General features: G+C 49.4%; 1 protein-coding gene across 1 annotated transcript in view; it reads left to right on the top strand.

Annotated features, from left to right (window-relative positions):
* Window positions 1-27,240, top strand: part of atat1 (alpha tubulin acetyltransferase 1) — an 87,039-nt gene that overhangs the window by 17,148 nt on the left and 42,651 nt on the right. The window contains exons 3-7 of the mRNA XM_072475338.1: window positions 249-340; window positions 3,589-3,646; window positions 4,741-4,854; window positions 17,495-17,596; window positions 22,981-23,026. Of these exons, the coding sequence (XP_072331439.1) occupies window positions 249-340; window positions 3,589-3,646; window positions 4,741-4,854; window positions 17,495-17,596; window positions 22,981-23,026 (412 nt within the window). The remainder of the gene's footprint in view (window positions 1-248; window positions 341-3,588; window positions 3,647-4,740; window positions 4,855-17,494; window positions 17,597-22,980; window positions 23,027-27,240) is intronic.

Genomic DNA, 27,240 nt, shown 5'->3' with positions numbered 1-27,240 from the left:
GATTTGCATATGCACAAACACGCTTGCTGTAATTGGTGGGGACTGTACTGAAACAGTTCAAATTAAAGAATAAGAAACTTGTGTAATATCCTGGATTCTAAGTCATTTGCTTGGGATTGTGTTTGTCGTTGGACTGCCATTCACATGACCAACAACCTTGCCCAGGGTGCCCCGTGCATGCAGTGTTCCCAGGCACCGCTTGTCCGCAGTGGAATAGCTGTCAGTTACAGTGCTGTTTCTGTTGGCAGGCCCAGCAGCTGTCTGCGCCCATCACCAACACCTTGCGGATGCAGACCAACCGGCACCGGCTCTACCTTCTGAAAGATGGGCACGCTAACCAGTAAGTGTGGATCTCAGTTGAACCTCCTACTTCTGCACAAGAGCCCGCCTGAGGGAAATCTGTGCTCAACCAGCACGGGTGCTTCGAGCAGGGTTATGCGCTGGCTGCTTGGGGGATTTGGTGAAGTATTTGAACGTGGTTGCACATAGAACATAGAACATTACAGCGCAGTACAGGCCCTTCGGCCCTCGATGTTGCGCCGACCTGTGGAACCATTCTAAAGCCCATCTGCACTATTCCCTTATCGTCCATATGTCTATCCAATGACCATTTGAATGTACTTAATGTTGGCGACTCCACTACTCTTGCACAAGAGGCCCTGGAATTAAAATCATCTCTGCCTTATGTTGGCGAGGGTAAAGAACAAAGAAAAGTACAGCACAGGAACAGGCCCTCCAAGCCCGTGCCGACCATGCTGCCCGACTAAACTACAATCTTCTACACTTCCTGGGTCCGTATCCCTCTATTCCCATCCTATTCATGTATTTGTCAAGATGCCCCTTAAATGTCACTATCGTCCCTGCTTCCACCTTCGGTCGCGAGTTCCAGGCACCCACTATCCTCTGTGTTTAAAAAAAACTTGCCTCGTACATCTACTCTAAACCTTGCCCCTCGCACCTTAAACCTATGCCCCCTAGTAATTGACCCCTCTACCCTAGGGAAAAGCCTCTGACTATCCACTCTGTCTATGCCCCTCATAATTTTGTAGACCTCTATCAGGTCGCCCCTCAACCTCCGTCATTCCAGCGAGAACAAACCATGTTTTGCTTATGAAGGGCTTTCCCATGCTTGAGGTGCTTACAGGCAGATGGACCTTGACAGGCAAAGCAGTTCAATTGGTTTATCATGTGGGGCGTCACAGCCAAGGCCGATCTGGCCCTCACGTACTCGCGCTCACCTACCTGTTCTGATCCACGAAGGGAGGCACAGATGCGCCTGCCCTCACCTGCACAGACTTGCACCACTCTCACTTGCCCGCTAATGCAGGCGCTCTTCTGGAAGCCAGAAGCTGCTCTGTCTGCTCCCTAAACCCCCATCTGTTGCCCACAGGCGTTGAGACCAGTTGCAGCACCCCAGCTGCTTGCCCCGGGCAGCCTTGGCGAGAAAGTGAGACCATCTGCATTGGCACCACTTAATCCATCGGGGCCAGATAGATGAAGCCTTTTTGAAGAAGTTTAAAATGCCATAAGGTTGAGGACAAAGGAAGAAATAGGAGCAGGTGTAGGCCATTCAGCCCTTTGAACCCATTCCACCAATCACTGAAAATATGGGCCATGTTCTACTTCAACTCCGTTTTCCCACACCCACACTATCCCCATATCCCTTGATGCTTTAAGAAAGGTGTTGCATAAAAGCAAGCCTGTCTTTCTTTAGCTGTAAAGAAATGGATTCTGAAACTCTGACGGTAAAATGATCGTACCATCTTGTATCTAAAGTTTTGCTGAGTGCAATCAAGTGTGGGCCGTGGCAATTTTAACTCAACCTTGAACGTTCGGAAATCCGTAGGATAGGTTGGAATGCCGGTGTTAACAATAGTAACTGCAGCGAAGAATAAACTGAGCACTCCTCCTGATGCCACCGGTTTCCCGATATTTGGGTTGGGTTGAATCCCCACCCTCGCCACGTGGTCAAAGGTTCAAGTCATGACCAAGAGGGGTTTGGGTTTTCCAGCCTAGATATAGGAGGTGGACACGGAGAAGGGCACATGTTAAAGGTGAATCTGGGTAATTTCAAATTAAAAAGGCAAAGGGTCACGGGTTCAAACTAGTAGAAAAGGCGAATGTGTCCGAAAAGTGATGTTTGAATACGAGAAATAGGAGCAGGAGTAGGCCATGTGACCTGTTGAGCCTGCTTCGTCACTCGATAACGATAATTGGCTGACCTTGGGTTTCACTCTCCTGCCCAATTCCACGGGATGCCAAAAATCTATCTATCCCAGATTTAAATGTATCCACAAGATGGAGTGTCCACATCCCCCTGGGGTAGAAAATTGGTCGGACATGCTTGGCCACAAACCGAACCAACCAGCACGTGATGTGGACCGCCTGATCACGTGCCAGCGGTGAAAGCCGGGAATCACCTGAGAGAGCCGTTGTATTCTGCAATTAGTGGAACACTGGGCAGTGCGATTGAATGGGAGCCCAATGGCTGCGTCCTCTCCCATGCTATTGTGACCGACAATTTCCTGCCTCGGCACACACCCTCCGCCGTGAGATTCCGATTTCAGCTCCTAAGAGGGAGGATATTCGATTCGCAGCTCGTGTGGAGCATGAAAACTGACACTGACCCGTTGGGCTGAATGGACTGTTCCTGAGGAAAATTAAAACCCAGGAGGGGGTTCCATTAGAACTCCATTGTTAAGTTTGAAGAAGGGCTATGCTGCCAGTGATGGTCTTTTCTGTTCATGGCCTTGCTCCTGGGTAAAGAGGGACAGATTTGGAACCCCATCTCTGATACTTTCCACATTCTAATTCACTCATGGGATTTGGCCGTCACCAGTTGGAGTAGCATTTATTGTCCATCCCTAATTGCCCTTGAACTGAGTGGCTTGCTCGGCCATTTTGGGGTCAACCATGTTGCTGTGGGTCTGGAGTCGCGTGTAGGCCAGGCCAGCACGGTAGCATTGTGGATAGCACAATTGCTTCACAGCTCCAGGGTCGATTCCCCGCTGGGTCACTGTCAGCACGGAGTCTGCACATCCTCCCAGTGTGTGCGTGGGTTTCCTCCGGGTGCTCCAGTTTCCTCCCACAGTCCAAAGATGTGCAGGTTAGGTGGATTGGCCATGATAAATTGCCCTTAGTGTCCAAAATTGCCCTTAGTGTTGGGTGGGGTTACTGGGTTATGGGGATAGGGTGGAGGTGTTGACCTTGGGTAGGGTGCTCTTTCCAAGAGCCGGTGCAGACTCGATGGGCCGAATGGCCTCCTTCTGCACTGTAAATTCTATGATAATCTATGAAACCAGGTAAGGATGGCAGATTTTCTTCCCTGAAGGACATGAGTGAACCAGATGGGGGTTTTGGGCACAGTCGACAATGGTTTCATGTCTATCATTGGACTGTTAATTCCAGGTTTGTTAGACAGAGGCATTTGACATAGCTGGGTTGTTGAGGGGTAGCGGAGAAAATGGAGGGGGCACGGGTGAAGGGAGCTGTCCCAAGGAGCGGTGGGGAGGTCATGCCAATACGTGATATTGTTCACCTTGCCTGAGCTGGTAATTGACTGTGAACTGATGTGCTCTCTCTCCGCAGTGGGATGGGAGCTACCATTGGTTTCCTGAAGGTCGGTCACAAGAAGCTGTTTGTGCTGGTGAGTCACCCCTCTTTCTCTTTGAACTGAAGACTGCAGTGAGGATGTGCCTGCCCCTGAGTGCGGCTACGAGTGGTTCAGGTCCCCTAGATTGTTTTTAACGCCAGGCTTGTAGATCAGAATGGCAAGGATCACCCATCACTAATCCACCAGTAAATATAAACAATCGTGACCTCGCCAAGGATCAACTATATCTGTTGCGTAATATGACACGTGCACTAAAGTCATTCTTGCCGCCGCCTTGTCACAAGTAGGCTTACATTAACACTGCAATGAAGTTACTGTGAAAATCCCAGAGCCGCCACATACCGGTGCCTGTTCGGGTCACAGAGGAAGAATTCAGAGTGTCCAATTCACCGAACAAACATGTCTTTTGGGACTTGTAGGAGGAAACCAGAGCGCCCGGAGAAAACCCACGCAGACACGAGGAGAACGTGCAGACTCCGCACAGACCGTGACCCAAGCCTGGACATATAAACTGGACTCTCACAGCAGAGGAAATAATCTCTATCTACCCTATCAACCTCTTTTTAATCATGTCAATCGAATCAATATCTTGATTCGATCACCCCTCAATCTCCTACGTACGAGGCTACAACAAGCCTGGGTTTACCACTTGTCCAGTTCTACCACTGAGCTACTCCTGCTGGTGAATAGAAAGCAAAATGCTACAGATGCTGGAGACCTGAAATACAAACAGAAAATGCTGGGAAAAACACCCGATTTTTATCCCTCCACCATTGGTGTTCTGTGCTGCCTCGGATCTAAACTCTGCAAGTCCCTCCCTGAATCCCTCTTGTCATCCTTTCGGTCGCTGATAAAAATCTAGCGTTGTGCCGAGCTTTCCATCACCCAGCTTAATATCCCTCCCCTGATGTAGCTTTGTGACATTCAATCTGGTGATGCTCCAATGAAACTACGTTTGAGGGGCTGCACAAATGTTGGTCCTTGAAGCAGTCACTTTTCACAGCCTGTTTTCAGGATGTGAGAGGGTTGAATCTGATGCATTGTCAACCTCTGCCTTGCACAAAGCTAGCGCTCACTATGTCGCTCAGTAAACCCACAGCTTTTTCTCTGTCCCCTTTGATATCTAGGACGGGCGAGGTGCACACAATGAGATGGAGCCCCTGTGTGTGCTGGACTTCTACGTGCATGTTTCACTACAGCGCCATGGATATGGGAAGGAGCTGTTCGACTACATGATTCAGGTACAGAAAAGCTATAAATGTCAACGATGTGGTGGATGGACAAACATTTGATGATGTTTCCGAAGGGAATTGGATAAATAGCGGGAAGAGGGAAAAAGAAGAGGGAATGGTGTCCTGCAGTCAGCATCACAGTGAAGCAGTCAGAGAACGGTGTGTTGCAGTCAGTATTGTGGTGAAGCAGTCTGGGAACAGTGTCCTGCAGTCAGCATCACCATGAAGCAGCCTGGGAACGGTGTCCTGCAGTCAGCATAGCAGTGAAGAAATCTGGGAACAGGTGTCCTGCAGTCAGCATTACAGTGAAGCAGCCTGGGATAGGGTGTCCTGCAGTCAGCATTACAGTGAAGCAGTCTGGGAATGGGTGTCCTGCGGTCAGCATCACAGTGAAGCATTCTGGGAACGGTGTCCTGCAGTCAGCATAGCAGTGAAGAAATCTGGGAACAGGTGTCCTGCAGTCAGCATTACAGTGAAGCAGTCTGGGATAGGGTGTCCTGCAGTCAGCATTACAGTGAAGCAGTCTGGGAATGGGTGTCCTGCGGTCAGCATCACAGTGAAGCATTCTGGGAACGGTGTCCTGCAGTCAGCATAGCAGTGAAGAAATCTGGGAACAGGTGTCCTGCAGTCAGCATTTCAGTGAAGCAGTCTGGGATAGGGTGTCCTGCAGTCAGCATTACAGTGAAGCAGTCTGGGAATGGGTGTCGTGCAGTCAGCATCGCAGTGAAGCATTCTGGGAACGGTGTCCTGCAGTCAGCATCGCAGTGAAGCAGTCTGGCAATGGTATCCAGCAGTCAGCATCGCAGTGAAGCAGTCTGGGAATGGTGTCCTGCAGTCAGCATCGCAGTGAAGCAGTCTGGGAGCGGTGTCCTGCAGTCTGGGAATGGTGTCCTGCAGTCAGCATCACAGTTAAGCAGTCTGGGAATGGTGTCCTGCAGTCAGCATTACAGTGAAGCAGTCTGGGATTGGTGACCTGCAGTCAGCATCGCAGTGAAGCAGTCTGGGAATGGTATCCAGCAGTCAGCATTGCAGTGAAGCAGTCTGGGAATGGTGTCCTGCAGTCAGCATCACAGTGAAGCAGTCTGGGAACGGTGTCCTGCAGTCAGCATCACAGTTAAGCAGTCTGAGAATGTTATCTTGCAGTCAGCATCGCAGTGAAGCAGTCTGAGAATGGTATCCTGCAGTCAGCATTACAGTGAAGCATTCTGGGAACGGTGTCCTGCAGTCAGCATTGCAGTGAAGCAGTCTGGGAATGGTGACCTGCAGTCAGCATCGCAGTGAAGCAGTCTGGGAACGGTGTCCTGCAGTCTGGGAATGGTATCCTGCCGTCAGCATCGCAGTGAAGCAGTCTGGGAACGGGTGTCCTGCTGTCAGTTCTAGTTGAAAAAAGTTAACTGAGAAGCAGTTATTAAGTAAAAGTCGGAGCCAGCATGCATAATAATTATATTAAGTAATACAAGAATAAGTAGATTAAATGAGAATTGGACAAAGAGACTAAGGTAATGTTAGAGAAGTATCTTTTAAGATCAAGTAATTTGAAAAATTCTCAAGTAAGATGTAGTACATTTAAGTTTTAAGACATGGCAGGTGAGGTCAGCCGAGTGGAATATGTGACCTATCATATGTGAGGAATCATGTACCATACCGGTATCCTAGATGACCACATATACAGGAAATGCTCCCAACTACAGAAACATGAGTTCTGGAGCGCCGGTTTGAGACACTTTAGAGCATCCGCGAGGCTAAGGAGGCACCTGGGTGGCACGTTTAGGTGAGTTAAGGTTGTGAATTGACACATGGAGTTGTGATAGGGGTATAGGATCTTGAGGTGTGACAGGGGAGGGTATAAAAGAGCAGGAGGTGTCGCATTATTTATTAAGAAGTCAGTTACTGCAGTAAGGAGGGACAATATCTTGGAAGGGTCTTCAAATTAAGCTTTGTAGGTAGTGTTTCGGAATAAAAAGGGAGCAGTCACATTGCTGGCAGTGTATTATAGGCCCCTAAAAGGAAAGGATGATCTGCAAAAAACGGCTTTAGATTGGTGATTGGAGAAGGAATAAGACAGGATCTGGCCAAAGTAAACTGGGAACAGACTCTTATGGGAAAACCAACAGTAGCAGAGCGGCTCAATGAGCAGGAGGCATATTAAGGGGCAGGAGGTTTGGAAGGTATTTGAGCAGAGCAGTGTGAAGGAATTTGGGCGGTTCAAAAAGGAAATGGGGAGAGTGCCGTAAGTCTACAGTGCGAAAAGGTCCCGCAGCCCATTGCACCTGCGCCAGCCAAAAACAGCAATTTATAGTACACTATTTTTTTTTCCAATTAAGGGGCAATTTAGCAGGGCATATCCACCTTCCTTTGGGCAAATCTTTGGGTTGTGTGATCAGCGTGCTCAGACAGCAAATTAACTATCCTGACCCCATTCACCAGCACTTGGCCCATAGCCTTGTACACTGAGATCGCAAGTGTACATCTAAATGCTTCTTAAATGTTATGAGTGTCTCTACCTCCACCACCCTTTCCGGCAGTGAGTTCCAGACTCTGGGTGAAAAAGTTTCTCCTCAAATACCCTACAAACCTCCTGCCCCTTAATTTAAATCTGTGCCCCCTGGTCATTGATCCCTCTACCTAGGCAAAAAGTTTCATCTTGTCTACTCTACCTTTGCCCCTCATAATTTTATACATCTCAATCATGTCCCCCCTCCGTCTTCTCCACTCCAAGGAAATAAACCTCAGTCTATCTCTCTTCATACTAAAATTCTCCATCCCAGGCAACATTCTGGTAATTCTCCTCAGCATCTTTTCCAGTGCTATCACATCTCTCCTATAATGTGGATTCCAGAACTGCACACACAACTGTAGCTGTGACCAACTGATGTTTTATACAGTTCCAGCATAACCTCCCTGCTCTTAAACTCTATGCCTTGGCTAATATACCATATGCCTTCTTAACCGCTGAATCCACATGCCCTGTAACCTTCAAAGGACCGGTGTACGTGCACACCAAGTTCCCTCTAATCTCCGATGATTCCCAGGATCCTGCCGTTCATTATGTATTCCTTTGCCTTGTTTGTCCTGCCCAAGTGCATCACCTCACACCTATCCGGATTGAATTCCATTTGCCACTGATCAGCCCATCTATATCCTCCTGTAATCGAAGGTTATTCACCTTGATGTTTACCATCCCACCAATTTTCATATCGTCCATAAAAATACTGATCAATCCTCCTACATTCATGACTAAATCATTTATTTAAACCACAAACCGCAAAGATCCCAACATTGATCCCTGCGGGACCACACTAGACGCAGGTTTCCAGTCAGATAAACACCCCCAACCATCACCTTCTGCTTCCTGCCACTCAGCCAATTCTGGATCCAATATGCCAAATTTCCTTGGAAGGTGTTTGCGGGTTTCAAAGTGGAAAAATCCCCAGACCGGATGAGTTGTATCCCAGGTTGCTATGGGAGGAAATTTGACTCCAATCTTTCATTCCTCTCTTGCCAAAGGGGAGGTGCCTGAGTATTGGAGGACAGAAAATGTAGTTCCACTTTTCAAGCAGGGTGGTAGAGGTAACCAGGAACTTACAGACCAGTGGGTCTCATACCAGTGTTATGGAAACTATTGGAGAAAAATGTGAAGGAGAAAATTGATCTCCCCTTGGGGAGGCAAGATTTGATCAGGGCTAGTCAGCATGGCTTTGTCAAAGGAGGTCATGCCTAACAAATTTGATTGAACTTTTCAAGGAGGTGATCAAGAGTTGATGTCATTTATACGGATTTCAGCAAAAGCCTTTGACAATGTCCCACATGGGAGGCTGATGGAACTCTGTCTATTCTGCACCCTTGATATGCATTATGTCTTCTTAGTTCCCAAATAACAGAGATTCCAGGCTGTGCTTTTTGGCAAAGTTTTGTTGAACTTTATTGGCAGCTTAAGTGTCCACTGGTAAATATTTGGTTACAATACAAACTTAGGTCAGATTGATTGTCTTTAGCGAATACAGTGGTTGAGTTTAAAATACAAATCGTGGTAATTCTTCAAATCATTTTTAAAATATATATATATATTTATTAAAGTTTTTAAACACAATTTTTCTCCCTTACAAACAATAAACCCCCCCCCCCCCCCCACTCGTAACAAAAAAAAAAAACGAGAAATTGCGCAGAGCAAGGTATATACATGGCAAAATGATATATTTACACAGCTTTGTACGCTGGCCCTCACCCGTACGTGCCAGTTTCCTCAACCCTTCATGTTATCTCTTGCTATTCTTCAAATCATGATACACAGTACAAAATTACGGGTTGATTTAAACAAAAGAAAAATGGCGATTTTTCAAAAGAAAGCTGCAAGGGGCTGGTTTAGCACAGGGCTAAATAGCTGACTTTCAAAGCAGACCGAGGCAGGCCAGCAGCGTGGGTTTAATTCCCATTCCAGCCTCCCCGAACACGCGCCGGAATGTGGCGACCAGGGGTTTTTCCACAGTAACTTCATTTGAAGCCTACTTGTGACAATAAGCGATTTTCAATTTTTTTTCCAAGAAATAGGTTTCAGAAATTGATAGATTAATTCCGGAATGGATTTTTCCATCCCGACAAGTGATTTTTAAGGAGATAATTATCTTAAAGTCTCGGCTTCTTTTCATCTCTGATTGATTGGTTTTTACCTAATTTATAATTCACTCAATTCGACCAAAGTGTCTGTCTGTCAATTTTGAGAGAGATATGTATTTAAATAAGTTGGTGTGAATTTTCCATTCCATCGCCTGCCAATTTTCCAACTTATCCACAAATGCATCTAGACATTATTGGAGAAACACATTTTTTGCTAAGAAAGTATCTCTCTGGACTGGCTGTTCTTTCACACAATGGGGCCTTTCAGCGAGCTGACGTCATTGTTCCTTCAGTCTCTAGTAATTCTCAAGCAATTTGCAAAATGTTCCCAGCTATTCAGCTTTCCTCACTCTCATGGTTAATATGATTTAGTTAATTACTCTTGATGAGTTCTTAATTAAACTTTTTATCTATATCATCTATAGCTAACTAGAAAGCCAATTTCTATCAGACTGATAAAGAAGGCAAAAGCACAGGGAAGATTGATCCAAAAACCAGCTTAGTGGTAAGAGACAGAGGGTGTTGGAGAAAGCCGTTTGTGTGACTGGAGGCCGGTGTCCAGTGACAGGGATCAGTGCTAGTTCCCTTACTGTTCATGACGCATATAAACAAATATAGATGAGAATGTTGGGGAGTTGAAGAGGGTAGCACAGGGGTTAACACTGTGAACATAGAACAAAACAGCGCAGTACAGGCCCTTCGGCCCTCGATGTTGCGCCGACCCGTGAAACCACTCTAAAGCCCATCGACACTATTTCCTTATCGTCCATATGTCTATCCAATGACCATTTGAATGCCCTTGGTGTTGGCGAGTCCACTACTGTTGCAGGCAGGGCATTCCACGCCCTTACTACTCTCTGAGTAAAGAATCTATATCTGACATCTGTCCTATATCTATCTCCCCTCAATTTAAAGCTATGTCCCTCGTGCTAGACATCACCATCCGAGGAAAAAGGCTCTCACTGTCCACCCTATCCAATCCTCTCATCATCTTGTATGCCTCAATTAAGTCACCTCTTAACCTTCTTCTCTCTAATGAAAACAGCTTCAAGTCCCTCAGCCTTTCTTCATAAGATCTTCCCTCCATACCAGGCAGCATTCTGGTAAATCTCCTCTGCACCCTTTCCAATGCTTCCACATCCTTCCTATAATGCGGCGACCAGAATTGCACGCAATACTCCAAATGCGGCCGCACCAGAGTGTTGTATAGCTGCAACATGACCTCATGGCTCCGAAACTCAATCCCTCTACTAATAAAAGCTAATACACCGTACGCCTTCTTAACAACCCTCTCAACCTGGGTGGTAACTTTCAGGGATCTATGTACATGGACATCGCCTCTCTGCTCATCCACACTACCAAGAATCTTACCATTAGCCCAGTACTCTGTCTTCCTGTTATCCCTTCCAAAATGAATCACCTCACACTTTTCTGCATTAAACTCCATTTGCCACCTCTCAGCCCAGCGCTGCAGCTTATCTATGTCCCTCTGTAACTTGTAACATCCGTCCGCACTGTCCACAAGTCCACCGACTTTAGTGTCATCTGCAAATTTATTCATCCATCCTTCTACGCCCTCCTCAAGGTCATTTATAAAAATGACAAACAACAGTGGCTCCATAACAGATCCTTGTGGTACACCACTAGTAACTGGACTCCAGTCTGAACACTTCCCCCTTTGTCTTCTTCCAGCTAGCCAATTTCTGATCCAAACTGCTAAATTTCCCTGAATCCCATGCCTCCGTATTTTCTGCAGTAGCTTACCGTGGGGAACCTTATCAAACGCTTTACTGAAATCCATGTACACCACATCAACTGCTTTACCCTCATCCACCTGTTTGGTCACCTTCTCAAAGAACTCAATAAGGTTTGTGAGGCACGTCCCACCCTTCACAAAACCATGTTGACTATCTCTAATCAAATTATTCCTTTCCAGGTGATTGTACACCCTATCTCTTATAAACCTTTCCAAGATTTTGCCCACAACAGAAATAAGGTTCACTGGTCTATAGTTAACGGGGTTGTCTACTCCCCTTCTTGAACAAGGGGACAACATTTGCTATCCTCCAGCCTTCTGGCACTATTCCTGTAGACAAAGATGACTTAAAGATCAAAGCCAAAGGCTCAGTAACCTCCTCCCTAGCTTCCCAGAGAATCCTAGGATAAATCCCATCCGGCCCAGGAAACTTATCTATTTTCACACTTTCCAGAATTGCTAACACCTCCTCCTTATGAACCTCAAGCCCTTCTAGTTTAGTAGCCTGAATCTCAGTATTCTCCTCGACAACATTTTCTTTTTCCTGTGACGAAAAATATTCATTTAGCACCTCTCCTATCTCCTCGGACTCCTCGCACAACTTCCCACTACTGTACTTGACTGGCCGTACTCTTACCCTAGTCATTCTTTTATTCCTGACATATCTATCAAAAGCTTTAGGGTTATCCTTGATCCTATCTGCCAAAGACTTCTCATGTCCCCTCCTGGCTCTTCTTCGCTCGCTCTTCAGGTCCTTCCGAGCTAACTTGTAATTCTCGAGCGCCCTAACTGAACCTCCCTGTCTCATCTTTACATCAGCCTCCTCCTTCCTCTTGACAAGTGTTTCGACTGCTTTAGTAAACCACGGTTCCCTTGCTCGACCACTTCCTCCCTGCCTGACAGGTATATACTTATCAAGCACAGCTCCAGGGTCCCAGGTTCGATTCCCGGCTTGGGTCACTGTCTCTAGAGTCTACACGTTCTCCTCGTGTCTGCGTGGGTTTCCACCCACAGTCCAAAATGTGCAGGTCAGGTCGATTGGCCATGCTAAATTGCCCTTGGTGTCCAAAAAGGTTAGGTAGGGTTACTGGGTTATGAGGGTAGGATGCTCTTTCCAAGGGTCAGTGCAGACCCGATGGGCTGAATGGCCTCCTTCTGCACTGTAAATTATTTTTTTTTGTAAAATATTTTTATTCACCATTTTCTTCAGAATTTACACCCCACCAACAAGCAGTAAACGGTAACAAATACAAAGTCAATCCCCTTATCAACAACAACGATCCCATCCTCCCACCACCCCAAACAACGTCCCACCTGACAATATAAGCATCAAATAAAACAAACCCTCCCACGGTGGGAAAAACAAAGGGCAAAAAAAAGGAATCAGGAATCGCCTATGGTCACCATTGACCTATAGAGTCCACTTCCCCTTCCCCCGAACATTCAATGCCATCCAATCCCCAAAAGAGTACCGTAAATGACACCCATGAATTGTTAAACCCCCCCCCCCTCCCTGCCTCCTCCCCTCCACTTCCTCTTACAAAACTCCTCCCCCCAACCTCTGTTCCTTCCCCCCCCAACTTTCCACCCCAGCGAGACTTATCGGAACCTGTTCTGCCAGGCTCCGATGGCCGCATCCCCTCCCCCCCCCCACCTCACTCCCGTTCACTGGCCGGCTTAAATCGGCCAGCGTGGAGGCTCCCGCCCGGGTCTCTTTCCCCCTTGCCCTGTCCCAGGAAAACCAAGAAATCCCCTTTAGCACACAAACCCCGCATACACACCCAAGCCCCAAAGAACCATCATTGCAAGTGAAAGTCCCATCTCTTCCCTTGTCCAAATATATACAACATTGGCTCATTTAGCACATACACCAGTACGCAATGGAAAAGTACAGTTACATGAGGCTACATCGATACACGACCATTTCTCAATTCAGCCACAGTCCTTCTGCCTTCGCAAACTCCGCTGCTTCCGCCGTCCCAAAATAAAAGTCCTTGGATTTGTAGGTCACCCTCAACTTAGCTGGGTATACTATGCAGCACTGCACCTTACTGATGCACAGTGCCTTCTTCACCCGGCTGAAGGCAGCCTGCCTCCCCGCCAGCTCCACCGTAAAGTCCTGATATATGCGTACACCAGCTCCAGCCCACTGCACCACCCGCTTCTGCTTTGCCCAGCACAGGACCTTCTCCTTCACAGTGTACCCTCCATGTGTTCTGTGAACTGCCTTTCGAGTTCCACGGCCACCACCTTGGTCATTTCTTCAGCCGTGAGCAATGCGGCCTCCCCTGGTGCCCCACTTTTCTTGCCGTCCCCGCCGTGACCGTTCCACTCCCCGACGGACTTTCAGCCGCTTTTTTCACGGCCGTTTTTTAAACTTATTTTCGACATTTCCCTTCACTGTACCTTCTCCCTGCTTTTGCCACCTCCGTTGCCTCTGGGACCGGGCGTTAAATCTCGACAATGCCGTTCCCGAACCCTGCACTGTAAACTCTATGATGAGTAAATTTCGAGATGATACAAAGATTGACAGGGTGGTTAAGTGAGGAGGAAGGTTTTGGGTTGCAGGAAGATGTAGATGGGTCGCCCAGCTGGAGTGCTGTGTAAGGATGTGATTGTACTGGAGAGGGTGCAGAGGATATTGTCATGTGAGAGTCCCTTTAAGCAAAGTGTGTTTTATCAAATGGCTGCAGTGATGTCATTGTGGGGGTGGAGCTAGGCTCTGCTCTGCTTTTTACTTTCGCTTTGAGCTGGGAGCTGTTCTCCAGATCACTTGATGATTTCAAAGTAATACCTGTTTCTGTAAGGAATACAAACCTACTGTCTTTGTTAAAATGGATTTTTTGACTGATGCATGTTGTTAGGAAAGTTATTAAAGGTTACCTATAGAGTACTGTATCTGTGGGGATTAACAGTGTTGGTAGTTGACGAGCTGTTTGCTGTGTGTTTATAAAATGTTAACTGGATTCATAGAATAAACATTGTTTTTGTTTAAAAATACTTTTGGCACTCTGTTGCATCACACCTGTAAAGTGGGCCCTTGTGCTTCTCATAACCAAAATCTATTAAAGGTTGTGGGTCAGGTGAACTCCCATGATATACTTTGGTGTTCTCTAAACCCTGGCCCATAATATTCTCAAAGATGTTGCTTGGGATGGAGCATTTGAGCTATGAGGAGAGGCTGGATAGGCTGGGGTTGTTTCCTTGGAGCAAAGAAGGCTGAGGGATGGCCTGATTGAGGTGCATAAGACTGAGGGGTATGGGCAGGGTGGATAGGAAGCAGCTGTTCCCCTTAGTTGAAGGATCAAAAGCAAGGGGGCATAATTTTAAAGTGAGGGGCAGGAGGTTTAGAGAGGATTTGAGGAAAGATCTTTTCCCAGAGGGTGGTGAGAGTCTGGAATGCACTGCCTGGGAAAGTAGTAGAGGGGAGCAACCTCACCACCTTTTTGAAAAGTACGTGGATGAGAAGCTTGCAATGTCCTAACATTCAAGGCTATGGGCCAAGTGCTGGAAAGTGAGACTTGAGGTAAAAGATGAAGTCACTAAAGTCCCAGATGACCATATGCTGCTTTCCCCTTTTGAAGGGCAGAGCTGATTGGTGGTAATTTAACCGGAGGATCACCACACCTCAGGCGAGGGCCAAGGTTTTAAAAATAAATTTAGAGTACCCAATTCATTTTTTACAATTAATGAGCAATTTAGTGTGGCCAATCCACCTACCCTGCACATCTTTGGGTTACCTAGGAAATGTGCCCATACTGAAGTTTCAGCGCAGCTAAAGGTTGCAGTCTGCGCTCCTGCTGGTGAACTGGTTCAGGCGGCCACCTATTTCAGGTTAAAGACCCCCAAGTGCAGTACCGGAAGGTGCGGCACTGCTGGGGGCGCCGCCTTTCGGATGAGACGTCATGCCGGGGTTTTGTCTGCCATCCCAGGTGAGAGTTAAAGATCCCACATCACTCCTAAGAACTAGGAGCAGGAGTAGGCCATCTGGCCCCTCGAGCCTGCTCCACCATTCAATGAGATCATGGCTGATCTTTTGTGGGCTCAGCTCCACTTTCCGGCCCGAACACCATAACCCTTAATCCCTTTATTCTTCAAAAAACTATCTATCTTTATCTTAAAAACATTTAATGAAGGAGCCTCAAATGCTTCACTGGGCAAGGAATTCCATAGATTCACAACCCTTTGGGTGAAGAAGTTCCTCCTAAACTCAGTCCTAAATCTACTTCCCCTTATTTTGAGGCTATGCCCCCTAGTTCTGCTTTCACCCACCAGTGGAAACAACCTCCCCGCATCTATCCTATCCCCTTCATAATTTTATATGTTTCTATAAGATCCCCCCGCATCCTTCTAAATTCCAACGAGTACAGTCCCAGTCTACTCAACCTCTCCTTGTAATCCAACCCCTTCAGCTCTGGGATTAACCTAGTGAATCTCCTCTGCACACCCTCCAGCACCAGTATGTCCTTTCACAGGTAAAGAGACAAAAACTGAACACAATACTCCAGGTGTGGCCTCACTAACACCTTATACAATTGCAGCATAACCTCCCTAGTCTTAAACTCCATCCCTCTAGCAATGAAGGATAAAACTCCATTTGCCTTCTTAATCACTTGCTGCACCTGTAAACCAACTTTTTGCGACTCATGCACTAGCACACCCAGGTCTCTCTGCACAGCAGCATTCTTTAATATTTTATCATTTAAATAATCCCTTTTGCTGTTATTCCTACCAAAATGGATAACCTCACATTTGTCAACATTGTATTCCATCTGCCAGACCCTAGCCCATTCACTTAGCCTATCCAAATCCCTCTGCAGACTTCCGGTATCCTCTGCACTTTTTGCTTTACCACTCATCTTACTGTAGTCTGCAAACTTGGACACATTGCCCTTGGTCCCCAACTCCAAATCATCTATGTAAATTGTGAACAGTTGTGGGCCCAACACTGATCCCTGAGGGACACCACTAGCTACTGATTGCCAACCAGAGAAACACCCATTAATCCCCACTCTTTGCTTTCTATTAATTAACCAATCCTCTATCCATGCTACTACTTTACCCTTAATGCCATGCATCTTTAGTTTATGCAGCAACCTTTTGTGTGGGACCTTGTCAAAAGCTTTCGGGAAATCCAGATATACCACATCCATTGGCTCCCCGTTATCCACCGCACTGGTAATGTCCTCAAATTTCCTCGCTATTTCTTCCTTAAAGATAGATTCCAGCATCTTCCCTACTACCGAAGTTAAGCTCACTGGCCTATAATTACCCGCTATCTGCCTATCTCTTTTTTTAAACCGTGGTGTCACTTTTGTTCATTTCCAATCTGCCGGGACCACCCCAGAGTCCAGTGAAATTTTGGTAAATTGTCACTAGTGCATTTGCAATTTCCCTAGCCATCTCCTTCAGCACTCTGGGATGCAGTCTATCAGGGCCAGGGCTCCTCATCAATGAGGAGTGGGGGAGTTCTTTCCAATTTCCTGTGTTAATGTGCCAACGTATCAGCAAGTGCATGCTTGTGACAGTTACATTGCTAAGCCGATTACCTTATTCAAGACAGGTAATGTTTATTGGCTCATCGTCCGAGTATAAATGGACACAACTGGAACAGTTATGGTGGGGATCTTGTATGGATTGTACCTCTGTTAAGTTGGAATCAAAATAAAGTTGCTATAAGTAAAAGAAGCTTCTGTATGATTCCCCCATCATATGCTAAATGTGAGTATTAACATCCTGGCTGACATTTATTCCTCGACCAAGAATAGATTAAATGTTTTTCCCTTAGCGGTCGTTGCTATGTGTGAGATCTAGCTGAGTGCAAATTGATTGCCACGTTTCCCTAAGTTACAACCCCTAGTGACAATTCAAAAGTGCTTAAGTGCCTGTAAACTGCTTTAGGATGTTTTGTGGTCATGAGAGGCACTTTCTACGTTTTATAATTTAAAAAAAAAAGATTCCTTTCCTAAATCATCTCTTGAAAACTGAAGAAACCTCCAGCCTCACTGACGGACCTAGTCCAACCCTGACTCCGCTGCACCACAAGGGCAAAGAAGCAGAGGTTTAGGAAGGGAATTCCAGAACTTGAGGGCCTACGCAGCTGAAGCCGTGACCAACAAATGGTGGAGCAATGGAAATTGTCCAAATTGGAGGAGGGCAAAGATCTGGGAGGGCTTTCAGAGATAGTGAGGAGTGAGGCTGTGGAGACTATCCCTGTTGGGTGTAAACCTTTTTTTAATTGGAAACAAAATCCACCTGTATATTTTTTGTTTGCTGCAGTATGAAAGTGTTAAACCTCACCACCTGGCCATTGATCGTCCCTCCAGCAAGTTCCTTTGCTTCCTCAGGAAACACTACGGCCTAGCAAGCACAATTCCTCAGGTAAGCAAGGCTACAATTCTGCTTTTAGATATTGCTTGCAGTTTTGCCATCCCTCCTGTAAGTGGGGCTGTGGTTCTTTGAATGTCATTAGTACCACTCCTGGCGTAAAAGCCCAAGATGCATCTGGGGAATTGCCGCTGATTTGAGGGGTCCATGTACCCACGTGGTTTTATCTTCAGTGGGGATTAAATCTGCAAGCCCTTTGCGTTCCAGCAAGCAAGTGTAAAGGTCATCGACCTGACATGTGAACTCTGTATCCCTCTTCACAGATGCTGTCAGACCTGAAAATTTCCCCCCCCAGCCACAGGAAACAACATCCCTGCATTCAGTCTGTCCACCCCCATCAGAATTTTATATGTTTCAATTAGATGCCCTCTCATTCTTCTAAATTCCAGTGAATACAGGCCTCGTTATCCCAATCCCTTCTGCCTTCCCAGGAATCAGTCTGGTGAACTTTCACTGCACTTCCTCTTTGGCAACCAAATCTCTCTTGGTACTCCAGGTGTGGTCTCATCAAAACCAAGCTGCCGTAAGACATCCTTGTTCCTGTACCCAAGTCTTCTTGCAATGAAAGCCAACATACCATTTGCCTGCCTAACTGCTTGCTGTACCTGCATGCTCGCTTTCATTGACTGATGTACAAGGAATCCAGGTCCTTTGTACGGCAATATTACCATTTACATTCTGTTTCAAAATGTTTGACGAGCAGCAAAGAGAGGAGAATCGTCATTCCAAGAATTCAAACAATGTTAGAAAGTTAGATAAGCCCATGCGAGAGAAAGAAAGAGTGGGGTTTTCTCTCAGAGCGAGGTGAAATGGGGCGGGCGAACCAGTGGGGTGAATTTTGGTGGGCAAGCAAGAGGAAATGGGGCGGGCAAGCAGGAGGAAATGGGGCGGGCAAGCAAGAGGAAATGGGGCGGGCAAGCAAGAGGAAATGGGGCGGGCAAGCAAGAGGAAATGGGGCGGGCAAGCAAGAGGAAATGGGGCGGGCAAGCAAGGGGAAATGGGGCAGGCGGGCGAGTGAGGTGAAATGGGGCGGCCGGGCGAGGTGAAATGGGGCGGCCGGGCGAGGTGAAATGGGGCGGCCGGGCGAGGTGAAATGGGGCGGCCGGGCGAGGTGAAATGGGGCGGCCGGGCGAGGTGAAATGGGGCGGCCGGGCGAGGTGAAATGGGGCGGCCGGGCGAGGTGAAATGGGGCGGCCGGGCGAGGTGAAATGGGGCGGCCGGGCGAGGTGAAATGGGGCGGCCGGGCGAGGTGAAATGGGGCGGCCGGGCGAGGTGAAATGGGGCGGCCGGGCGAGGTGAAATGGGGCGGCCGGGCGAGGTGAAATGGGGCGGCCGGGCGAGGTGAAATGGGGCGGCCGGGCGAGGTGAAATGGGGCGGCCGGGCGAGGTGAAATGGGGCGGCCGGGCGAGGTGAAATGGGGCGGCCGGGCGAGGTGAAATGGGGCGGCCGGGCGAGGTGAAATGGGGCGGCCGGGCGAGGTGAAATGGGGCGGCCGGGCGAGGTGAAATGGGGCGGCCGGGCGAGGTGAAATGGGGCGGCCGGGCGAGGTGAAATGGGGCGGCCGGGCGAGGTGAAATGGGGCGGCCGGGCGAGGTGAAATGGGGCGGCCGGGCGAGGTGAAATGGGGCGGCCGGGCGAGGTGAAATGGGGCGGCCGGGCGAGGTGAAATGGGGCGGCCGGGCGAGGTGAAATGGGGCGGCCGGGCGAGGTGAAATGGGGCGGCCGGGCGAGGTGAAATGGGGCGGCCGGGCGAGGTGAAATGGGGCGGCCGGGCGAGGTGAAATGGGGCGGCCGGGCGAGGTGAAATGGGGCGGCCGGGCGAGGTGAAATGGGGCGGCCGGGCGAGGTGAAATGGGGCGGCCGGGCGAGGTGAAATGGGGCGGCCGGGCGAGGTGAAATGGGGCGGCCGGGCGAGGTGAAATGGGGCGGCCGGGCGAGGTGAAATGGGGCGGCCGGGCGAGGTGAAATGGGGCGGCCGGGCGAGGTGAAATGGGGCGGCCGGGCGAGGTGAAATGGGGCGGCCGGGCGAGGTGAAATGGGGCGGCCGGGCGAGGTGAAATGGGGCGGCCGGGCGAGGTGAAATGGGGCGGCCGGGCGAGGTGAAATGGGGCGGCCGGGCGAGGTGAAATGGGGCGGCCGGGCGAGGTGAAATGGGGCGGCCGGGCGAGGTGAAATGGGGCGGCCGGGCGAGGTGAAATGGGGCGGCCGGGCGAGGTGAAATGGGGCGGCCGGGCGAGGTGAAATGGGGCGGCCGGGCGAGGTGAAATGGGGCGGCCGGGCGAGGTGAAATGGGGCGGCCGGGCGAGGTGAAATGGGGCGGCCGGGCGAGGTGAAATGGGGCGGCCGGGCGAGGTGAAATGGGGCGGCCGGGCGAGGTGAAATGGGGCGGCCGGGCGAGGTGAAATGGGGCGGCCGGGCGAGGTGAAATGGGGCGGCCGGGCGAGGTGAAATGGGGCGGCCGGGCGAGGTGAAATGGGGCGGCCGGGCGAGGTGAAATGGGGCGGCCGGGCGAGGTGAAATGGGGCGGCCGGGCGAGGTGAAATGGGGCGGCCGGGCGAGGTGAAATGGGGCGGCCGGGCGAGGTGAAATGGGGCGGCCGGGCGAGGTGAAATGGGGCGGCCGGGCGAGGTGAAATGGGGCGGCCGGGCGAGGTGAAATGGGGCGGCCGGGCGAGGTGAAATGGGGCGGCCGGGCGAGGTGAAATGGGGCGGCCGGGCGAGGTGAAATGGGGCGGCCGGGCGAGGTGAAATGGGGCGGCCGGGCGAGGTGAAATGGGGCGGCCGGGCGAGGTGAAATGGGGCGGCCGGGCGAGGTGAAATGGGGCGGCCGGGCGAGGTGAAATGGGGCGGCCGGGCGAGGTGAAATGGGGCGGCCGGGCGAGGTGAAATGGGGCGGCCGGGCGAGGTGAAATGGGGCGGCCGGGCGAGGTGAAATGGGGCGGCCGGGCGAGGTGAAATGGGGCGGCCGGGCGAGGTGAAATGGGGCGGCCGGGCGAGGTGAAATGGGGCGGCCGGGCGAGGTGAAATGGGGCGGCCGGGCGAGGTGAAATGGGGCGGCCGGGCGAGGTGAAACGTGTGAGCAAGCAAGGGAAAATGGAGCGGGCAGGCGGGCGAGGGAAAATGGGGTGGTCGGTCGAGCAAGGAGAAATGGAGCGGGCGAGTGTGGGGAAATGAAGCAGTCGGGCATGCGAGCGAGGGGAAATATGACAGTCGGGCATGCGAGCGAGGGGAAATATGACAGACGGGCAAGCGATGGGAAATGGGGCAGGCAAGCGACGGGGGGGAATGAGGCGGGCATGCAAGCGAGGGGAAATGGGGTGGTTGGGAGGGTGAGGAAGGAAAAATGGAGCGGTCGGGCGAGCGAGGGAAAGTAGACCAGTTGGGCAGGCAAGCGAGTGGAAATGGGGCGGGCGCGTGAGCAAGGGGAAATGGGGCGGGCAAGTGAGCGAGAAGAAATGGGGTGGTTGGGTGGGCAAGCGAGGGGAAATGGAGCGGTTGGGTGAGAGAGGGGAAATGGACCAGCCGGGCAGGCGAGCGAGGTGAAATCGGGCAGGCGGGTAGGAGTGTGAGGGGCATCAGGCAGTCGGGCAGGCGAGTGCGGAAATGGGGTGGGAAAGCGAGCAGGGGAGTTGAGGTGGTCGGGCGGGTGAGCAAGGTGAAATGGGGCGGGCGAAGTGCGTGTGTATCCTAAACGCGAACACCGAACAGTTTGAATCAGTGGACTCTTTCAGTACTCCACATTCGATGTAAATCCGATTACAGATCACTCTCATCCTGTGGCCAACAGGGTGGCCCACACCCCTCTGATCTATCTGTCTTCTGCCACATCCGCGGTACCTTTTGCGCTTTGACAGATTTGCCATGCAGCTCGGCTGTGAAAATTTCCACCATCTCTCGGCCCATCTTGCATCTCTACTTGTCCCATTACCATCCTCCTTTTTTTGCTATTTAATCTCTTCTGCCTACCTCCCTAGTCCAGAGCCCCCTCCCCCCTTCCCCCACCCGCCTCCATTTCCCCTGCCTCTAACTGTTTGAAACTTGCTACATCTCTAACGTCTTCCCGTTCTGATGAAGAAAGGTCAGTGATCTGAAACATTAACTCTGACTCGATTGATCAACAGCTGATGCTGGCAACACTGACAGTTTCCAGTCTTTTCTGCCTTTTGTTATTTCTCTTGGAGTTCCAGTGTCCGCAGTATTTTGATTTAGTTATTCACACATTTCTTACTGATGGGTTTGCATTGTGACACCTCTCTCGCTTGGAAATTATGGCGAAATAATCTCATGATGTAAAAGCGAGGGGGGGGTAATATTTGGAGCATCGCAGTTAATCAGGGTGCCATCTTCATTTATAAAAAAAATTCAAATTGAGGGGCAAATTTAGTGGTGGCCAATCCACCTACCCTGCACATCTTTGGGTTATGGGGGTGAGACCCATGCAGACACGTGGAGAATGTGCAAATTCCACACTGACAGTGGCCCGGGGCCAGGATCAAACCCGGGTCCTCGGCACCGTAAGGCAGTAGTGGCCAACTTCATTTAATGCATTCGATTTGCTTACATTGTAGCAGGGAGCTCTTAGCTAGATAACAGGATTGGCAGTTCTAACTTTTCCTGCTTTCCCTACCCTGTTCCCCTCCCAAAGAAAAATGTATGGAAACATCAGGATGAACTCCAGTGACCCTGCACCACGGTAGTGAGTTTAACCACATTGGTGCAGACTCCGGATCCGCTTGTCTCAGCCCCACAGTGACTAAATTGCTTATCGATGCATGCTTTGGGATCACACCCTGCTCTGCACAGTATCCATAACTATGAAGGGTTTCGGAGCTTTGCAGTACAGAATGCGTCGAGGAAGCTTGCTTGCATGTGCATATACTAACTCGGACCAAATCTCCCCATGCCCCCTCCTCCCTGCAGTCCCCCGAACTCACTAACCTACTTTACTTCTTGGTTCACCGAGTCCTCAATATTTTTTAAATGTCTCATCCTTGTTTTCAAATCCCTCCTCCACCTCATGCCTTCATTCACCTCTGGCCCTCTGACATCCCTGCATTCTTACAAAGCTGGCCTTTTGCCTATCCCTGATTCACATCAGTTGGGGGCCATGCTCTCAGTTGCCTGGACTCTAAGCCCTGTAACTCCTTATCTAAACCTCTCTGCTTTCTGACTCCTTTGTCATCAGCAAGCATCTCCTTTTGTGACCTGGTGTCACCTTTGGTCTCCTGTGGGTGTTTTACTACATGAAGGTGCTATGTGGGCAGTGGCAGAATCCTCTCAGTACTTGCCGGATTAACTGATAGGTCTGGTTTTCTTTGTGTGTGTCTCTCTCTCGCTCCCCTTCTCTCACTCTCTCTTCTCCCCCTCTCTCGTTTCAGGTTAATAACTTTGTGGTATTCGAAAGTTTCTTCTGGGACAGACATTGTGAGTAATGATGGGGTAATAGTTTGCTATAGTTTTTGGTTCCAGTGTTATGTTATTCATTTGAGGTGGAAATTCACGTGACAGGAAGAGATCACCGTGCTCTCTGCTCTGATCCAGAGTTGATAAATGCCACTCCCTGTTAAACAAGCCCCTCAGTCCCTTTCTCCAGTGGGTAGCACTCTCGCCTCTGGGAATGAAGGCAGTACTTTCGCATCCCACTCTTGAGAACTAAGACGCATAATTCAAGCTGACGGTCCCGAGTGCGGTGGTAAGGGACTCTTGCACAGTCGTAAGTTCTACCCTTCAGCTGGCTGCAAAATATCCTGTGGTACTATTTGGGAGAAGAGCAAGGGAGCTTGCCCTGGCATCCTGGCCAATATTTTCAATCAACTTCACAAAAGCCGATGATTGGCAGGTGGGCTAGCACTGCTGCCTCACAACGCCGAGGAAGAAAATATACTTTTAAAAATATATAAATTTAAATTACCCAACTCATTTTATTTCCAATTAAGGGGCAATTCAGCATGGCCAATCCACCAACCTGCATATCTGTGGGTTGTGGCGGCTAAATACCAGCAAACACGGGGAGAATGTTGCCAAAACATAGGAACTGGCCATAAGCTCCTTGAGAGTGTCCCGCCATTCAATGAAATAATGGCTAACCCGTGACCTAACTCCAATACCCTTAATATATTTTTGCTTCACAAAAATCCATCTATCTCCGATTTAAAATTAACACTGATCTAGCTTCAACTGCTGTTGTGGGCGAAAATTCGAAACCTCTACCACCCTTGAGTGAACATCTTCCTAACATCTCTCCTGAATGGCCTAGCCCTAATTTTTAGACTATGCCCCTGAGTTTTAGAATCTCCAACCAGTAAATAGTTTATCTTTATCTACCCTGTCTTTCCTTGTTGATATCTTGACTATTTCGATCAGACCATCCCTTAACCTTCAAAATTCTAGTGCAACAAAACTGGTCAACCGCATACTCCACTTCCCCGTAAATGTTAAAGGAGAGACACAGGAATATATTGAGCATTGAACATATTAAGGGAACAGGCCCAACATGTTTCCTCTGGGGTAATAGGAAGGAGTAACAAGCCCAGACAACCATGGATGGCCAGAGACATTCATGAGAAGGAAAAGAGAGACTTTTGGCAAGTACAAGGGGAGCAAATCAATGAAGGCATTAGTGGAGTGCAGAAAGTGCAGGATGGAGTTTAAGAAAGCAATTGGGAGAACAAAAAGGGTGTATGAGAAAGCACTGGCTGGTAAAAGTATGGAAAAATCCCAAGATATTCTATAAGTATCAATGGGAAGAGGGTAACCAGGGAAAGAGTAGGGCCCATTAGGGACCAAGGGGGAAATCTGTGGGTGGAACCAAATGCTTCACGCCTGTCTTCACCCAAGAGAATGAGGCGGTATATATGGAACTCTGGGAGAGAGACTTTGAGGTTCTTGAGCAAATTTTCATGGCGAGTGGCCAGGTATTAGAGGTGTTGGCAGGCTTAAAAGTGGACAAATCTCCAGGTCCAGATGAATTATGTCCCAGGATGCTGTGGGACGCGAGGGAGGAGATTGCAGGGGCTCGACCCAAATTTTTAATTATTCTCTAAGGAGGTGCCAGAGGACTGGAGAACAGCTAATGTGGTCCCGCTATTTAAGAAAGGTTTTAGAGATAAGCCAGGGAACTACAGAGCAGTGAGGCTTACATCAGTGGAGAATCTATCACTGCTTGGAGAGGCAAGGTTCGGTAGGAATAGTCAGCATAGCTTTATCAGAGGGAGGTCATGTCTAACAAATGAGGATAGTGCAGTTGATGTAGTTTACATGGATTTCAGCAAAGCCTTTGACAAGATTCCACATGGGAGACTTATAAAGCTGGAAAATGCACATGGGATACAGAGGATTCAAAAATGGCTGAGCTGTAGGAGATGGAGGGTAATGACAGATGGCTGCCTTAGTGACTGGAAGCCGGTGTCCAGTGGCTTATCACAGGGATCTGTGCTGGGTCCCCTATTGTTCGTGATTTATGGAAATGTCATAGATTACAGAAAGATATCGATGGGATGGTCAAATGGGCAGAAAAGTGGCTGATGAAATTTAACCCTGAAAAGTGTGAGGTGATACACTTTGGGAGGAGTAATTTGACAAGGAAGTATTCAATGAATGGCCTGACACTGAGAAATCCCGAGGAACAATGAGACCGTGGCGTGTTCGTCCAGAGATCTCTGAAGGCAGAAGGGCAGGTTAATAGGATGGTGAAAAAGGCATATAGGACACTTGCCTTTATCAATCGAGGCATAGATTACAAAAGCAGGGAGGTCATGTTGGAGCTGTACAGAACATAGGTGAGGGCACAGCTGGAGTACTGTGTGCAATTCTGTTCGCCACATTATAGGAAGGATGTAATTGCACTGGAGGGCGGGGGGGGGTGGGATTCACCGGGATGTTGCCTGGGACGAAACATTTAAATTATGAAGAGAGGTTGGATAGACTTAGGTTATTTTCGCAGGAGTAGAGAAGACTTAAGGGGCGACCTGATCGAGGTGTACAAGATAATGAGGGGCATGGACAGGGTGGATAGGGAGCGGATGTTCCCCTTAGCTGAAGGGTCAGTTACAAGGAGACCCAAGTTCAAGCTTTAGGGGATTTGAGGAAAAACCTTTTTACCCAGAGGGTGATGGTGGTCGGAATGCACCGCCTGGGAGGGTGGTCGAGGTTGGTTGCCTCAGCCTTTAAAAGGTATCTGGATGAGCACTTGGCATGTCATAATATTTAAGGCTATGGGCCAAGTGTGCCGAATGGGATTTGGTAGGTAGGTTAGGAGTTTTTCATGCGTCAGTGCAGAGTCGATGGGCTGAAGGCCCTGCTGCACTGTATTATTCTGTGATTATGTGATTCCATATCCCTTAGCCACCTCTTCCACCATTGATGGGGAAGATCCAACATTAACAGGACCTCTGCAAGTGGACAAAAGTCCGAGTGTGCAGCGCAGCTTTTTAAAAAAAAATAAAAAATGCTGCTGCTGCCCTCCACTTAACGTTCCGCGAGAAAGTCCAGGTTGCCACCGCCTGGAGAACCCCTGCAAGGACCCTCGCAAGGCAAACTTTATCCTCTCCAACCTGAGAAATCTAGCCATGTCACTGACCCAAGCCTCTACGCTTGGGGGTTTCGCGTCCCTCCACATTAACAAGAACCGCCTCTGGGATACCAAGGAGGCAAAGGCCAGAACTCCGGCCTCTTTCGACTCCTGCACTCCCGGATCATCCGATACCCCAAATATCGCTATCCCCCAGCTCGGTTTCGCCCGAGTATCCAAGACCTTGGACATAGCCTTTCCAAAATTCTGTAAGTGCTGGGCATGCCCAAAACATATGGACATGGTTTGCTGAGCCCCCTGAACACCTCACACACCTGTCCTCCACCCCAAAGAACTTACTAATTCTCGCCGCTGTCATTTGCGCCCGGTGCGCCACCTTAAACTGAATCAGGCTAAGCCTGGCGCAAGATGAGGAGGATTTGACCCTGCCCAGGGTGTCAGCCCACAGGCCCTCATCTAGCTCCTCAACCAGCTCCTCCTCCCACTTGCCCTTCAGCTCTTCTACCGAGGCATCCTCCACCTCCTGCAGCTCCTGGCATATGTCCGATACCTTGCCATCCCCACCCACACGCCCGAGACCACTCTGTCCTGTATCCCCCAGGCAGGCAGCAGCGGGAATTCCCCCACCTGCTTTTTCCCGAACGCCCGAACCTGCATGTACCTAAAGGTATTCCCTGGGGGGCAACCCAAATTTCTCCTCCAGTGCCCTCAGACTAGCAAAAGTCCCATCAATAAACAAGTCCTCCATCCTTTTGATACCCGCTCTGTGCCAGCTTAGGAACCCATCATCTATTCTACCTGGAACAAACCTGTGATTGTTCCGTATCGGGGTCCAGACTGAAGCCCTTGCTTCCCCCCCCTGTGCCCTTTCCACTGACCCCAGATCCTCAATGTCGCCGCCACCACCGGGCTCGTGGTGTACCGTGTCGGCATATCAATGCCCCCAGGCTAGTATCCCTGCAGGACGCCACCTCCAACCGCTTCCATGCCGCCCCACTTCCTCTACTACCCACTTCCGAATCATGGATATATTCACTGCCCATTAATAGCTGCAAAAGTTCGGCAGCGCCAGCCCAACCCCACCCCGACTGCGTTCTAAGAACAGTCT

Source organism: Scyliorhinus torazame, chromosome 14 (genome assembly GCF_047496885.1).
Source record: "Scyliorhinus torazame isolate Kashiwa2021f chromosome 14, sScyTor2.1, whole genome shotgun sequence".
NCBI classification, from domain to species: domain Eukaryota; kingdom Metazoa; phylum Chordata; class Chondrichthyes; order Carcharhiniformes; family Scyliorhinidae; genus Scyliorhinus; species Scyliorhinus torazame.
This window is presented reverse-complemented; position numbering and strand designations above follow the sequence as displayed.